This window comes from Paramormyrops kingsleyae, chromosome 19 (assembly GCF_048594095.1).
Source record: "Paramormyrops kingsleyae isolate MSU_618 chromosome 19, PKINGS_0.4, whole genome shotgun sequence".
In the NCBI taxonomy this organism is placed as follows: Eukaryota; Metazoa; Chordata; class Actinopteri; order Osteoglossiformes; family Mormyridae; genus Paramormyrops; species Paramormyrops kingsleyae.
Genome location: NC_132815.1, coordinates 5,876,788 through 5,892,127, shown reverse-complemented (window position 1 = coordinate 5,892,127; position 15,340 = coordinate 5,876,788). Strand labels below are relative to the sequence as shown.

The 15,340-nt window shown below is 43.5% G+C and overlaps 3 protein-coding genes across 4 annotated transcripts in view; all 3 read left to right on the top strand.

Annotated features, from left to right (window-relative positions):
* Positions 1-1,490, top strand: part of pkib (protein kinase (cAMP-dependent, catalytic) inhibitor beta) — a 28,260-nt gene extending 26,770 nt beyond the window's left edge. For both annotated transcript variants that reach the window (XM_072703032.1, XM_072703033.1), the window contains exon 3: positions 472-1,490. In XM_072703032.1, the coding sequence (XP_072559133.1) occupies positions 472-551 (80 nt within the window). In that variant the 3' untranslated portion in view covers positions 552-1,490. The remainder of the gene's footprint in view (positions 1-471) is intronic.
* Positions 1,491-4,053: 2,563 nt separating this feature from the next.
* On the top strand, positions 4,054-6,015 carry fabp7b (fatty acid binding protein 7, brain, b). Its single transcript, XM_023797217.2, has 4 exons — positions 4,054-4,237; positions 4,460-4,632; positions 5,281-5,382; positions 5,758-6,015. Exons 1-4 carry the CDS (start codon positions 4,165-4,167, stop codon positions 5,806-5,808), a joined length of 399 nt encoding a protein of 132 aa, XP_023652985.1. The 5' UTR covers positions 4,054-4,164; the 3' UTR covers positions 5,809-6,015.
* A 538-nt stretch (positions 6,016-6,553) lies between these two features.
* smpdl3a (sphingomyelin phosphodiesterase acid like 3A) lies at positions 6,554-12,373 on the top strand. Its single transcript, XM_023797216.2, has 8 exons — positions 6,554-6,757; positions 7,500-7,713; positions 8,399-8,543; positions 9,051-9,147; positions 10,065-10,228; positions 10,756-10,936; positions 11,133-11,257; positions 11,873-12,373. Exons 1-8 carry the CDS (start codon positions 6,562-6,564, stop codon positions 12,203-12,205), a joined length of 1,455 nt encoding a protein of 484 aa, XP_023652984.1. The 5' UTR covers positions 6,554-6,561; the 3' UTR covers positions 12,206-12,373.
* The last annotated feature ends 2,967 nt before the right edge of the window (positions 12,374-15,340 follow it).

Sequence of the window (15,340 nt, the reverse complement as noted above, 5' to 3'; positions counted from 1 at the left end):
GAGCATTTTAGACCTGGAATAATTTTGAGAAGCATTACAGTGATCAAATGGTAAGTGGACTGTAAAAATGTAATCTGTATCGCAAATGAAAAGCACAGTTAGGCTGTCATTCTCAACCTTTGTGTCACATGCTGGGTTTTCTCAGGTTTTTCAAAGGTGTTAGTCGGTGCCCATGAGCTGGGGGGGGGGGGGGTGGGGGGCAGGATGAAAGTATGAGGAAACATGTAAGCTTCAGTTATATGTCACATCGGGGAGTGAGCCTGGAGAGGGTGCAGTAATGTTTGGAGGTATGGAAGGTATGATCTCTGGAGTAATTTCCTCCACCGTATATTAATAGTAACATGGGCAGTATAATTTTACACCTCAAATTAAACAAAGGTTAAAGAAAAACTTCCAGTGAGGGTCATTCCAGTACCTGTGGGGGGGGCAGGGGTAGGGCATGAAGTGAAAATAATGCTTCTGTCTTTTCAGAAAATGATGAAGACCTAGTGGAGGACAGCTCATCTTCAGCCTCAGCGAGCCCCCCAGAAGACAAGGCAGAAGGCACATAGAAGGGAAGGAGAGAGAGAGAGAGAGAGAGACATTCAAGGCGCGCCTCTTTCAGAACGTGATGACCAGATGACTGTAACGGAAACACAGCGCTATGCAACATCACTACATCTGCAGTGGGAACTAAAGCTTGGGGTGGCTTCTCTCTGAGGGACACCGTTCTCTTTGTTAACCCTAATTTTGCAGGCTGCCTGAGTTACCCATAGTTAATACATGTTGCTGCTCCCATCCTTGTACATTCCTGCCCCCTAATAGACACACCAATCAAATGCAGAGCTGCGTGTTGAAAGGGTGACTCATCGGGACCATTTCTCCTGTCACACAGAACACCCCCTTGTATATGCAGACATGTCTCTTTGCACGCCACACGTATAAACATTCCATTTGTTTCCGCAAAATCGGTTATGTGTTTGACATCTGTGATCGGTCTCTCAAACCTTGTGTCCAGTGTACTTAACTGAATAACTATGTGAAAATAATACATGGCAGTATGCGTGTGGAGTTTTCCTTTTGTGTGACGATACGTTTTAGTGCCCGTCACGGCTGATGGAGAATACTAGTCGAGCATATTGTCCTTACTAGTCGAGTGTTACTGTATAAACCTCAGTTTACATGTACTGGACCTACGGTATTGTGCTGTTTTCATGTAATGCCCCATTTGTGAGGTCCTCAGTGACGATGGACAGCCACTTTTTTAAAAAAAGATAAAAATGAAAATGGGGGGGAGCATACCTGGATATCAGCAAAAGTGAATGATGTGAATTTGTACAGAAACCATTCAGCTAACTGTAATATTTTACCATTACTATTGATTAACTATTTTTCCAGTTTGTTGAGCATAATCATGCTAGAATTAGAATGATATAATCTGGTAATCTATATAAATCACACGTCAAATGCCATTAAGATGTAAACAAATAAAACCTGTATTTAGTTTTTTATGTCTTGTGTCTATGTTCACATGAGCCTTCCCGCCAGAAGGTGGCAGTGTTCATCCGCATGTCACGCTTGTTGATCGTTCTAGATACTGTAGCACAGGATAAATCTCAGGACCGTTGCCAGAAATTTCGTTGGGGGGGGTTCACCAATCCTTCCAATAGGTCCCGACTGGGGGTTTCCCCTGTCCTGAGGGCCCTAGGTAAATTTTTCCAGTCAGGGGGCTAAAGCAGATTTTAATCTGGGTTCAAACCCTAAATTTAACTACCTGGCTATATATGTGCCTGATGGGTAACAAAAAAACGTCGGGGGTGGGGAGGGGAGGAGAGTTCAAACCATCTGTTTCACTACGTAGCTGAACCTTTAAACACCTGTTATTGAATCGGGGAAGGTCGGGTCTGGGAGGATGCACTAGTGCAGCGCGTTGCCGCACCCACCAGGTGAAGAAACACCCGCCCCCCCAGGCCGACACGCGGACCAGTCCCACTCTCCGGAAGTGACCATATATCTGCCGCCACCAGGTGTTACGTGGGCGTCCCTTTGGCCTGGTCCTCAGCAATAAGGATCCTGCTACACATGCTGACAATTATAAAAATAAGCAACTGACAAGCGAGTCAATTGAGAAGCCAGCGTGTTGGTTAGGACCTTGCCCGTGACTGGAATGTTGCTGGTTCGAATCCTGAGGTCGGCAGGTTAATCATAATCCCATTCTCCACGGGCCCTGGATAAATAGCTAACCCTGAGATCAAGTCCGGGCATTTGCCGTGATCCCTGAGTAGGCATGGTCGGATATCCGAGGACCGGTGTTATGCCGAAAAAGGCATGCCTGCCGGTGTATTGTCGAGTTAGGCTACCGTAGTGCTAATCGATAGCTCTAACCCTAACCCCCCAAAAAAACCTAACCCTAAACCCAAGACGGTGGAACTGCACATGCACAGAAAGGCTCGATAGCACGTCTCGATAGGTAGCTCAACTCGTCAGAACACCGGCTTTAGCCGTAGCCTACGTGTACGGTAATAATACGGGTATTATCTTCTCTATAAAAACAAAGCACTTACAACACTGATCAACAGGGGGCAGCAGCTATCTCAGCGCGATTCCACTTCAGTGTTAAATTCCCCTTTGGATGAATGAACAAGTGATACAATTCTGTACACGGCTCTAGGCGTTGCCTCTGGAAATCTACGCAGAGAAATCGAGAGAAGACTATACTTCTTTATCCTTCCAACGACTTATTCAGTACATTGTCAGTAGCCTACATTGTCATCATATGATCATCTTATAAATAATAACGGAACACAAATCATATGCTCTGCTTCCTTTTTCAGATTTACTTCCCACTAAACTAAATTGACATTATATGGCAACAAGCACATTTAGGCACGCTAACAATAAAATGGAGTTCCCCGGTTTTTTTCCACCCCGCTTTGATATCGGCTCCAACCTTTTCTGTTCTCACTACATACGCCAGAATAACCCTTTTAGCTATAACCTATAAAACCACTTTAGAAATCAATAACAATGGGCCTGTCTTTTCATTATTAATAAACCCATAACTGTTGCTGCCTGGTGACACCAGTCCGCAGAGGTGGTACACGCTTGCTTTGCTTTAGCCTGAACCAGTCGGTTTTAGTAGGCTCACTTAATGCATCATTTTATTTAAATGCATTTTAAAACAAACGATATTGTTTCCGTAAGACGCCCTGTTTTCATTGTATTTACATAAAATACGTGAGTTAACTCCCCAGAGAATCCGTGAGAAAGATTCACGTTTCTTTTATGTGGGTGACGCGCCGTTATACATGACTGATGTAGCGATAACTTAGTGGCGTCGGAAGGGAGTTTGACATGGGGGGGATGTGCCCACGTGCAATCGTCACATGGTGAAAGAATGCGCTTTAAGAAAGATGTTTCAATGAAGTAATATTAAAATACAAGTATATCATCTTTTAAAATAAGACTGTTTAGGGCACAATTTCACAGCTAAATATAATTTTAAAAAATGACTGATCCATATGATTAATTTGTCTGATAGGACTGTAATCTTCATTGGGTAGGTTATGTTTCGTCCTGCACATCGAATAGGAGTAACGTGCACATCTGTAATGAAAGATAAGGAACGCGTTGGTAATTCGTCTGATATGTTTCACCATTATCATCGCAGAAATGCGTTAAATAGCAAAAGGGAATGTAATGGGGGAGTCATCCGACATTGGGCGCCCCCCCCCCCCCCTTATTTCCGACGCCCCAGAGTATGGCCACTGTTAATCGAGGTTATACGTCACAGTACTTTCATGTGCAGCCCGTTCAGCTCAAAGCGCCCACAGACATAGTCTGCAATTCAAACCGCAGATTATTCCCGTGTGCACACATCTCACTAATGCAAATCCAGTTTAATAAGGACACGTCGCATGTAATGCATCATTATTGCCATACGTGGATGCACAATACCATGCCTTTCACATATCCAAAAAGTGATTAGGAATCAGGCTTTCTCGCACCAGCCAATAAGAAGGTTCAGTCTCTGTCCCGTCTTAGTCTCCGCCCCCTCACCAGAGTATTAATTGTTCCTTGCAATCTATGCCAAGTGCACTGGGACCCTTGGGAAGAGACTTCGGTGAAAGCCAAACACTTCATACCTCAGTTTCCTATTTCAGAAAACTCCGTTAGTTCTTCATCATGGTCGACGCATTCTGTGCCACATGGAAGCTGGTGGAAAGTGATAACTTTGATGACTATATGAAGGCTCTGGGTAAGTTGTCGCCATAGTTTAATTTTGTGGTACCGACGTGTATGACTTCAGAAGTCTCCGCTTGATGATCCGTTATATATTAGTAACCAGCAAGAAAAAATAGTTTAGCAAAATATATCGCTTATTTTATTTTATTTGAAATGTTACCCTTTCTTTGATCTTGATAATACAACATTGGTAGACGGTCTTTCTTCATTTTCTTCTGATCTCGTTCCTTCACAGGAGTCGGCTTTGCAACAAGACAAGTCGGCAATGTAACAAAACCAACGGTTATTATCAGCCAGGAAGGAGACAACGTGGTGGTAAAAACCCTGAGCACCTTCAAGAATACCGAGATTTCCTTTAAACTGGGAGAAGAGTTCGACGAAACGACAGCAGACGATAGGAACTGCAAAGTAAGTCACGATGAGCGACCAAGGATAATGTTGCGACATCTGAAGGATTCAGCTGGGAGTTAATTGACTTTACCTCATACTAACTGGGCGCGCACTTTTATTAGGAGAAATCTAATATTTCGTAAATCGTTGTGATAAAATACTCTATATTTTGAAAAGTATATGCATAATACATCTTCAGTATTGCATTTGAATGGTATACCTTAATTGGCAAGACGAGAAACTCACTGAAAAAAAGGCAATATCCAAGTGTCCTTCAATTTTAGGTTATTTGTCTTTGGAGGAAATAAGACATCTTTAGATTTAGATTTTTTCAAATTTATTTTTATTTTTAATTTCACAGCATGTCCTCTTTAGTGCACAACAGGAATAAATACGTTTCCTTACATCAGTGAAAAGATAGATGGAAAAAAAATTAAATGTCCACTACAATGGACATACATGAATGGGTGGGGTCTCCGGAGGATATAGCACTTCTCTGTGAAGGGTACATCGGCTTAAGTTTGCATCAAAAACAGAATTTATATGTTCCAGATTTTGTCAAGGGAATCATGCGGTTGCACCACAAAAACCGAGTTTCCTTTTGGAAACTCACCTTCGGCCTGTTTTATCGATAGTATCTTGAACCTTTTCTGCTCTTGGCTGCAGTCCGTTGTGAGCTTGGACGGCGACAAACTGGTGCACGTGCAGAAGTGGGACGGGAAGGAAACCAAGTTCGTCCGAGAGATCAAGGACGGCAAAATGATTATGGTGAGAAGTGGATAGTTTGGCTAACTGTGTAATTTGGTGACATTTTGCAAAAGAAAGGTCACAGGCGAACGCTGCCACCCATTTTATTCATCCATCTGGATTGTGCTGTAATATTAATCCGCTCCGCTCTTAATGCCTGTGAGATAATATGAGAAAATTGGGAAACAAGTGTATAAGAAACCAACAAAATCGTAAAATGTAATTCGCCAAGCTTTTCATTCAATTCCATATAAACGCCGTTTGTTTCCCAGCGTACTATTCATTCATACTATTCATTTTAGCACATTAAAAATGCAGCAATAGCTATTATTTTCCCACGATACTTGGTATCCAGTAATCAGTGAATTTTGATTTCCCCCCCCCTCTTGTTCACAGAAACTTACCTTCGAAGACATACTGGCTGTGCGCACGTATGAGAAGGCATAGACTCACCGGCTCCCCTTTCTCGTCGGATCAGCTCAGTTCTGTTTATTGGACTACAGACGAGTGTTTTTGTATTGTATGTATAGAGAAGCACTTCAACCACCAAAATGCTGAATTTTTGTAAGTGGACTTTTATAAGTGACGCAGATTCTTTAAATCACCATTTGTAAACCTGTGCAGAGCATAACTGAAATAAATGACATTAACGGAGCTCCTGGGGTTTCATTATTGAGTTGAGATTGCTTTGCTTAGAGGCAGGTATACCATGGAGTCCGTGACGCCCACATCCAGCATCACCAAGCTGAAGGCCAAGATGCATCTGCGACCCTGCAAGGCGACTCGAACATCACACACAGAATCCAGTTTCATTATTTCCAGTGTCACTTAGAATATTTAAAACAATATATACGGCTATATGAGACGTATAGGCGTTTACCATATTGATGTGCACTGGCTTTAAAACGGCACCAGGGATCGGGGATGGTAGTTACTTTAATTAAAGGTCGAAAACACTTAAAATTTCAATCGTGTTTTGTAGCTTAATCCTAAATTAATGCATGAGGTGATATGCTTGAATATCACAAGTTATCTGCGCAACAATTAAATGTGAAAGGCGGTATCATGTAATATAACCAGTGATGCTTGTTACAGTTTATTTGGACAAAGCACAATTGTAAATCCACCCTGCGACTTTCTTCTTTACAAGCGTGCTCACTTCCAAAAATCCCGTTTGCTGCAAGCGTGCAGTGCTGTCACATGACTACAAAACACTTCCTGTTTGTGACAAAGGAGGCGATTGATCGCTGGTGTCTAACCAACCTGTTGTGGTTTTTAATAGTCATGGATCCTAAAGCTTGGTTTTATATATGTGCGCTGATTGTACGAGGTTATCTCCCACTTTCCGCTCTTCCGATCGCGGATCGTTCATGGCATGTTAACACGGCCGTCGTCGGTAAGTGGTCACTATGGTTTAGTGACAGATCTGCATCTACAGTGGAGCTAAATGTAGGAAACGAAATGTCACGATTGAAGAACACATAAAAACCAAAGGACAATGACATCTCATGTAGATTTATTGCAAATGCGTGGATATAACATTTTTGTAGTGTTTACAATAAAGCGTAGTACAGTAGTCTATTGCTGTAATGCAGTATTGATTTTTACATTTGATTTGATTAGATACCTTTAAGTCGTCTTGTACAATTGAATATTTACTTAAATATTTACTAAGCAGCAGAAGTGTAAAGACTTAAAACTGGAATTCAGATTTCACTCGATCATTCTGGCACATAAATAAGTTTTCCACACTTCCTGTGTTTAAGCTTTGATCGCCAACAATATCAAGTCATTATAATAAGTTGTACACCGAACATTTTTTTCAATATCGACCGTATGCAGTTCAGTATGTTACTAGATCAGGTGTGGTAAGTCGTTTTGGTCACAGTCACCTTCAGGTTATGTGTCTAATAAATTTAACTGCGATTTCAACTCAGAGATAAACGATAATGTTGTATTATGTAGCTTAAAGCTATGAGGCTCCGTTTTTCAATGGTCATATTGTGTTTTATGCACAATACGTACTTGACATAAGCTTTGTTCTTAGCAAACTTCTTTGTGATATGCGATTTAGAAATGCGCACATTAACTCGGATATTTATATTATTGTTGTTTTGATTCGATTTTTTTCCGGGCAGGTAAATTCTGGCACATTTCGGATTTGCATTTGGATCCAAGCTATCACCTCACAGAGGACCGCACCAAGGTCTGTCTGTCCTCCAAGGGCTATCCGGCCTCTGATCCTGGCGACTTCGGGGACTTCTTCTGCGACTCCCCTTACCAGCTGATCCTGTCGGCTTTCGATTTCATGAAGCAACAGCCCCAGCAAACGGATTTCATTATATGGACTGGGTGTGTATTATCAAGAGTCACCGAGACTTTTGACACTCTAAAGTTATGTTACATCCATTGCATTTTTTTGTCCTGCCAAATTGAGCAGCTTGTGGCTCTGTGATTTAGGAGTGCCAATGATCGGAAGGTCACTGGTTCAAATCCCAGGGTCGGCAGAATGATTTCACCATTGGGCCCTTGAGCGAGGCCCTTAACCCCTGGCTGACCCTGCTTCTTCAATTGCTCATCACTTTGGATTAAAGCATTTGCTGAACAAATAAATGTAAAAGTAAATCGTATAAAGAGAAAACCAAATGTTTCCCTGTGAGTTTGCCAGAGTCACTCATTCAAAGGTCTTGAGAATGTTATTTAAAGCTGGAAAACCTTGTCTGTAGTCAATAAGGAAATGACCTGAATTGAACAGTATATTTAACCAATTAATCACCCCTTCCAGTTTATACCCATGTGTGTCCTAATCAGCTTTCACAATCAATATTTAAGCTGAGGAAAATCAATTAAGATTTAAATTAATTGGCATGATCAATGCTTATTATGAAAAATGTATTAACTAAGACGTGGTTTTCCCATTAAGTAACAGCTGGAAGACTTTGAGGGCAGATTATATCTGAGGGTATTTTGGTTAATTCAGTCTTTAGCTTTTGAGTACAGTGAGATTGACTTGGCGTGATGCCCCTCTGTTCCCCAGCGACAGCCCCCCCCATGTTCCTGTGGACGAGCTCTCCACAGACCTGGTCATACAGATCATCAGGAACATGACTGACACCATCAGGAAGTTCTTTCCAAACCTCCCTGTCTACCCTGCTCTTGGTAACCATGACTACTGGCCTCAGGTATTACACCCCATAATCACGGGGACAGAATCCGAGCAGCTGATTTTCCACATGCAACCAGGAAGTACTTGCCAAACAAACATCAACTTCTGGTGTATATTCAGTACATTTTCTTGTATAATACATTTATTTTACATGATACCTAAATTTGTGCATGTCCATTGTCAGAGTTAATTATACCACAGTATGTCCCCCGTCCCCCCCACCCAGTTCTTGTGGGGTATTTCTTGGTAACAGAGCAGTTTTGCTTCTGCATTGTACTTGTCATATTGAGAGAGCCGATACTACAGACCGTGTCAGCAGTTGCTGTGGTTATGCTTTCACTTTTTGTTTCAAAATTGACAGTTTTTTTCGGAATGATAAATGACAACTCTGATAAATGGTAAAATCCCCTTTACATCAGCACCAGTAAATTGACATCTGATTAGCAGGATAAGTGTAGTGGAAATGGCTCTCCACATGTGGACCAGACTCTGCATTTGAGTGGTACGGCTTTTTTTTCTGCAGGATCAGTTGCCAGTGTCCACTAGTAAGGTTTACCAGGCTGCGGCTGACTTGTGGGAACCTTGGTTGATTCCAGAAGCTTTAAAAACCTTGAGAGAAGGTAAATTAACTCCTTCCAGAACAAGGTGCTAATGATAGATTTTATTACACCAGATTGGCAGGTCATTGAGTCTTTGTTACTGACTTTTATTGATTGATTTGTTTTATATTTCATTTTATAACATGGCTTTGGTAAAAAAATTGGTGCAAAGATGTCACATGGGTGTTCATTATTTTTGTTTAACTGCACAGGTAGTTTGGCAGCCTAATAACAGTTCTGTATTAATGTGCCTAAATATTTTATTCAGTAAGTTAATTTTAAAAAAATTGTATGGACTTTTTACTCATAAATAAGTAGTCATTCTTATCAGCATAATCTTCCTCGGTTATCAAAACGCGAGCGTCTGTCAGATACATAAGGGGATTGCTGCTTCCAGCGACCAGACATTCTATCCTTATGGGGACATTGGAACATTATTAAATGCGAAGTGAAATAATTTTCCTTTGAAAAATTAACAATGACTTTATTCTTTTATTATTGTTTGTTCATTAGCTGTGGTGTAAGCTTGATAAACCACTTTGAGGTGAGCAGTTATATGAAAATAATCACCTCCAGCTTGGTTAGCAGCCCTTCGATTCACGACATGCTGCTTTACACCAAACCGTGGTTGATTATTTTTGTATAACACTTCATCACAGTTTATTCCTTCTACATATTCTTGTGCGGCCTTGCAGTGTCACCCCACACGTGTGCCAGCCATTACATAAGAAATAGTCCATCAGTCCATCTTTTGAACTTGTATCCTAGTCAGGGTTGTGAGCCTGAGACATACAGTTTGTGTTAAAATAAACCCCTTTGACATGCATAGTGAAGGACCATTAGGAAAATGTCTGTTGGAGGCTCATGACTCGTCAGTCTCCGTCCCAGTTTTTCCTCAGCACCGCTCATCTCTCTGCTCTCTGCCGCCGGCCGCGAAGGTGGCTTTTACTCCCAGCTGGTCCAGCCCGACCTGCGCCTGGTGAGCCTGAACACGAACCTCTACTACGGACCCAACAAAGCGACGGTGAACGTCAGCGACCCGGCTGGCCAGTTCAGCTGGTTGGTGGAAACCCTGGAGAGATCTCGAGCAAGCAAAGAGAGGGTGAGGAGACGTGGCTCAAGATGAGCATCACACTCTTTAGCCCTTTTAACGTAGCGCTTTTCACGTAGCGCTTTTAACGTAGCGATTTTAACGTAGCGATTTTGACGTAGCGTGTTTAATTGCATAATATAGAATTAACAGCATCACTAAGTGGACTTTAGGTTGTGTTGAAATGTATTTCCCCTTGCATCGTCTGGGACCCCCTCCTCCCAGTACGGCTAATTTTATTGTGAAAGAGGCAACCCTACTGGGGTCCGATGCCCCCTAATGGTCAGATCCTAGAATCGCCCCTAGTACTTCCCCCTTTGCTGTGGCCAAAGATCCAAAAACGTATTGGTGAATCACTCAACTCTTGCATATATAAAGGATCCCACTGGCTGTGAAAAATGATTTAGCTGCTGGGATAAATGAAATACTGAAGATTTGTGGCCTGTGGCTTTCTGGAGGGATGGTGGCGTCCTGATACCCCGATCCCGATCGCTCCAACCCCCCCGGATAACCCCAGTACGCTGTCTATTTTGTGGAAGGTCTACATCATCGCTCACGTTCCGGTTGGTTACCTGCCGTACGCCATCAACACCACCGCCATGCGCGAAGTCCACAACGAGAAGCTGGTGGAGATCTTCCGAAACTACAGTGACATCATAGCCGCTCAGTTCTATGGCCACACCCACAGAGACAGTGTCATGGTCCTTCAGGATGACCGAGGTGATGGAAACTCCATGCATGTTCTGTACTACTTTATTTTCCGGTGTTTTGCATCCATCCAGAAAACAGGCAGCAAAAGATCTCACCACACAATAGTATGGCGTCTGATTGTATATATGGCGAAACTTTAGTCTTGGTCAATATTCTGCTAATCACAGATGTTTTCAACAAGTTTTGGTCCATGTCTACATTTTAGGGAATCCCCTGAATTCAGTCTTTGTCACTCCGGCTCTCACTCCGATAAGAAGTGCAGCAGAACCTTACTCAAACAACCCAGGCTTGCGTGTGTACGAGTATGATCCGCAGGAGTTTACTATTGTCGTAAGTATAACTGCAGAACACTGGAATTCAGCACGCTACACTGAATTAAGTTAACTGTTGAAAATTCTAGCCTCAGGAAGTGGGCTTTTGACCACACTGGGTCTTAGACCGCAAACGCCTTAAGTAACTGTAAAACAGTTACTACATAAGAGCCTACATAAGAGGGTCTTGTATGAGAGTAATGCTTTTTTACTGAGCGATGTTCGCACGCTAGAACACACCAACGGACTTGGTTGTTGTTTTTATTTTTTTCGGCATTTAAGCCCGAATAATTAGGCGGAAACTGGACAATAGCCATTGTTGTAATCTGCCTGGTAACTTTCTGAAATGTAGCCCCTTGTAAACATTGGGCGACATTACTAAGTGCGTGTACTGCTTCAACATTAGTTACACTTAATTTAATGTAATTTTTTTTTTTTTTTTAGCAAAGTGGACAGAATGTAGAGACTTGCGTTATTTTTTTATTCTGTAAAGCAAACCTTTGGATATGTAGTGGTTACATGTAGAATATGATTAATTGTAGATGTAAGAATTACAGAAAAAGGCTCTTTCATCGGATCGCTCACTCCAGCATTCTGGCGACTGATCAACGCTTTCGTTTTTATTTCCCCCGAGGATCTCTTTCAGTACTTCCTGAATCTCACAGAAGCCAATCGAGAGAAACGGCCAGACTGGAGGCTTGAATACACCATGACAAAGGCCTTCCACATGAAAGACGTCCGGCCACAGAGCTTGCTGCGACTCGCCGAGAGTTTCACGGCACCGCAGAGCGACGCTTTCGACAAGTACTTTAATCACTTTATGGTGAGCTACAATGACACTGTTGTTTGCCAAGGAATCTGTAAGATAATTCAAGTGTGCTCTGTGCAGTTCTTGGACCAAGCCTCCTACTCTCAGTGTATTAAAGGCAAGGCGAAAACAGAAGGAATAGATTATAATGTTTTGTGATAAAGGACCAAAGGAGGAGTGGAGAAAAATGAACGAGCCGCTAACAGAATAATGATTTTAAAGTTTCTATTTTTATAGCAGAGGGGAATGAAATGCATTATACAAGATTGGGAAATCAGAATTGTCCATCATCCAAGTGAACATCTTGGATGCTTTGTGGGGCTATGCTGGGGGGGGGGGGGGGGGGGGCACACACAGACCTCTCCCAGACTTTTTGGGAGGAAATCACAGGACATGTTGGGGAGGGGTGGGGGGGCACAAATGAATAATTTAAATACAAAGGTCTGCTTATTAGGGGGGTGGATGAAGCCAAATGAAATACTGGTGGGTGGGGTACATCCCTCCAGCCCCCCTCTGTTCCTACACCCCTGTACACAGAGTCGGGTTGAGATTTGAATTTTTAATTGTAGTATTGTGTGGTAAGCATGTTAGCCCTGAGCCATGTGTCCCGAATCAGGATCATCGTGGGTGTTTTAGCATCATAATTAATTATTTCTTGATTGTTAACATTTTGATTATGTTGTCATGCACTAAACCCGTCCTTCGATGCCATATTACTGAAAATGACATCTACAGCTGCTAAAAAATAAAGTCATATGATGAATATCTGCATTTGTGATGGTGCATCTCATTATTCTTATACATTGAGGGAAACATCCAAATTATACAGTACATGCTACTGCGGGGAATGCAGCTCTGTGGCACAGAACATGTTCAAGTTAATCTCCTCGAGGTTTGATTGGCGTCTGCGTTCACCTGTAATGCTGGGTCATGTATTTGAAGGAGGTGCCTCGTCCCCTTGCCATATGGCTCAGTGGGCTAAGCTACTGTGCCTGTGATTGGACGATCGCTGTTTCAAGCCCCTCCCTTGCCAGAACAGTCAAGCAAGGCCCTTTACGCCCAGCTCCTGGGGTGCCACATGTTGGCTGACCCTGCGGCGTGACCCCGTCAAGCTATGGAGAGCGAAGTCAGCGAAGAGAAGAATTCCAACATACTTGTGCAAATGGCCAACAAAGGATTTTTCCTTTTATCGTAATTTCCGGGCGCCATATAGAAACTGGGCCACACGTCTCAGTCCTCCAGCCAAAAGGTTGATGTGATGTTTGTGCTTTTTCAGCAAATGTGCATCCATTAAATCATTTAAATTATAGCTTAAAAGGCAGCGTGCATTTGCAAAGATGCTTTTTCTGTATGCAGTGCCGCTGCCCCTCCCTTTCTCCCTCCCCCCTCCTACCCAGAGCCAGTCTAGTCACTCTACTGTATGTCTCCCCCCCCCCCCCCCCAGCTTCCAAACACTTTCATTATCAAAAGCCTTTCAGCGTGCCCTCTTTGTCTTGTCAACTCCGTAGTGTAACTTTTTTTTTCTTTCCACCTGCATGGCGCCATTGAGCCACTGTGGGAGAGGTTAACTCATGACCTCAGTCTGAGAAAAGAAATTCACTGAAATCCTTCCCGAGACTAAAGCCGCTCTCTGCAAGCGGTGGCGTGAGGAGTCAGACGCCCGGCCCCTCCCCCGTCGGAGGCCCCCCCCCCGAGCCACTCTGCCCTTCCAGGGGCCCTATTCCTTTCACGCCACAGAGGAAACCTTCCAAAACGCAAACACTGCCGAATGCTGGTGGGCTGCATCGGTGACAGTGGTGCATGCGAGTCAGGAAGATGACGGACTGGTGCACGTCCCTGGTGCACGTCCCTGGTGCACGTCCCTGGTGCACGTTAATGAAGGCTCACTGCAAGGCTGCCGGGGAGCCCAGATTGACCGACCAGCAACGTGACGAAAATGGATCGATATTTGATGTTTCCTCCTTGCGTTACTAAGGAAGAATGATTAAAAGAACAGGTGTTTTTTTTAAAAAAAAAAAAAAAACAAACAGCCTCTGTGGCTTTGTGACCTGGACTTTCACTGCAACAAATAAACCTTATCAAAGGACATGGATGTTGTGGCCCCGTCAATATTGGCTCCGCCCCCATCAGCTCCGCCCCTTAGCCACGCCTTACATTCAGCCATACAGCACTGGGCACCGATGGGTGTCTGTTTGGGCCCGTGGCTCTATAAATAAATCGCTGAAGCCTTGCCCTCACATGCTCCTGACTTGGACTCAGCAAGGCGTCAAAAGCCTTCCCCGAGGGCTGTGGCGAGATGGTGAAAACGTGGCGAAACTTGCAACATCCTACAGTGCCGCGTGCGTCTGCGGGAGGCACTTCTGTACACGCCTGCTAGTTCGTGCCAGGCGTCCCTGCGAGAGGTGGACAGGAACGGCCTCGCTTTTGAGGCAGCATTATTACCAGTCAGTGGTATTACTCTTTTAGTCTATTGTTGGTATATAAATCTCTCACATCGTGAAATACCTGGAAGCCCTGACACCTTGTAAAGCAGACTCGCCGTTAAACTTTACACTTCAGCGCGCTTATTGTATCGTAAACAGGCCGTTGCGAGCTCCACTCAGCGCGACTTGTGTGTAGCTCCTTCAAGGGCCACTAATGCTTTTGACGCGCATCCAGACCCGTTCTGGTGGTCTGCAGAAGCGCAGTGTCGCCCAGAAGAGGGATTGACACCAGCAGCCGAGGATTATGGGATATGGTGACGGGGCTGGACTAGCCCTCGCTAGGCGCCAGCGCCTCGTCATCCTTCTTGTTTTGATCACGTCTCTTAACCATCAGTGTTTAATCTCAGGATTACCGTTGAAATTGTGCAACTGTGCTTGCTCCGGGCAGAACTACCATTTTTAAAATGTCTTTATGCATCATCTTCATGGTGTGGCAGACTGAGGGGTTACTGAGGACATATACACAAAAGGGAATATTACCAATTCTTTCAATTTAACTAGAGGCTACGATATTACAAAATGCTGCGATTATGCAATCAGTTAAGAGTATGAGCAAGGTAGCTAACTTGTGCCCAGAACTTGTGGAAACTCCTTCAGGACTGTTGGAGCAGCATTCCAGGTGGCTACATCTCGGAGCTGCGTACATTAATGACAGGAGTCTACAAGGCTGACATCACAGCCAGAGGGGGCTATTTTGACGAGTTTAAAATTTGAGAAAATTTTGAGGTGTTGAACCCCTCTGTTGGTTGTTGCAATATTTGATACGCATGACTCAAGCCCTTTTTCTATATCCTCCTGAGACCCCACCCAT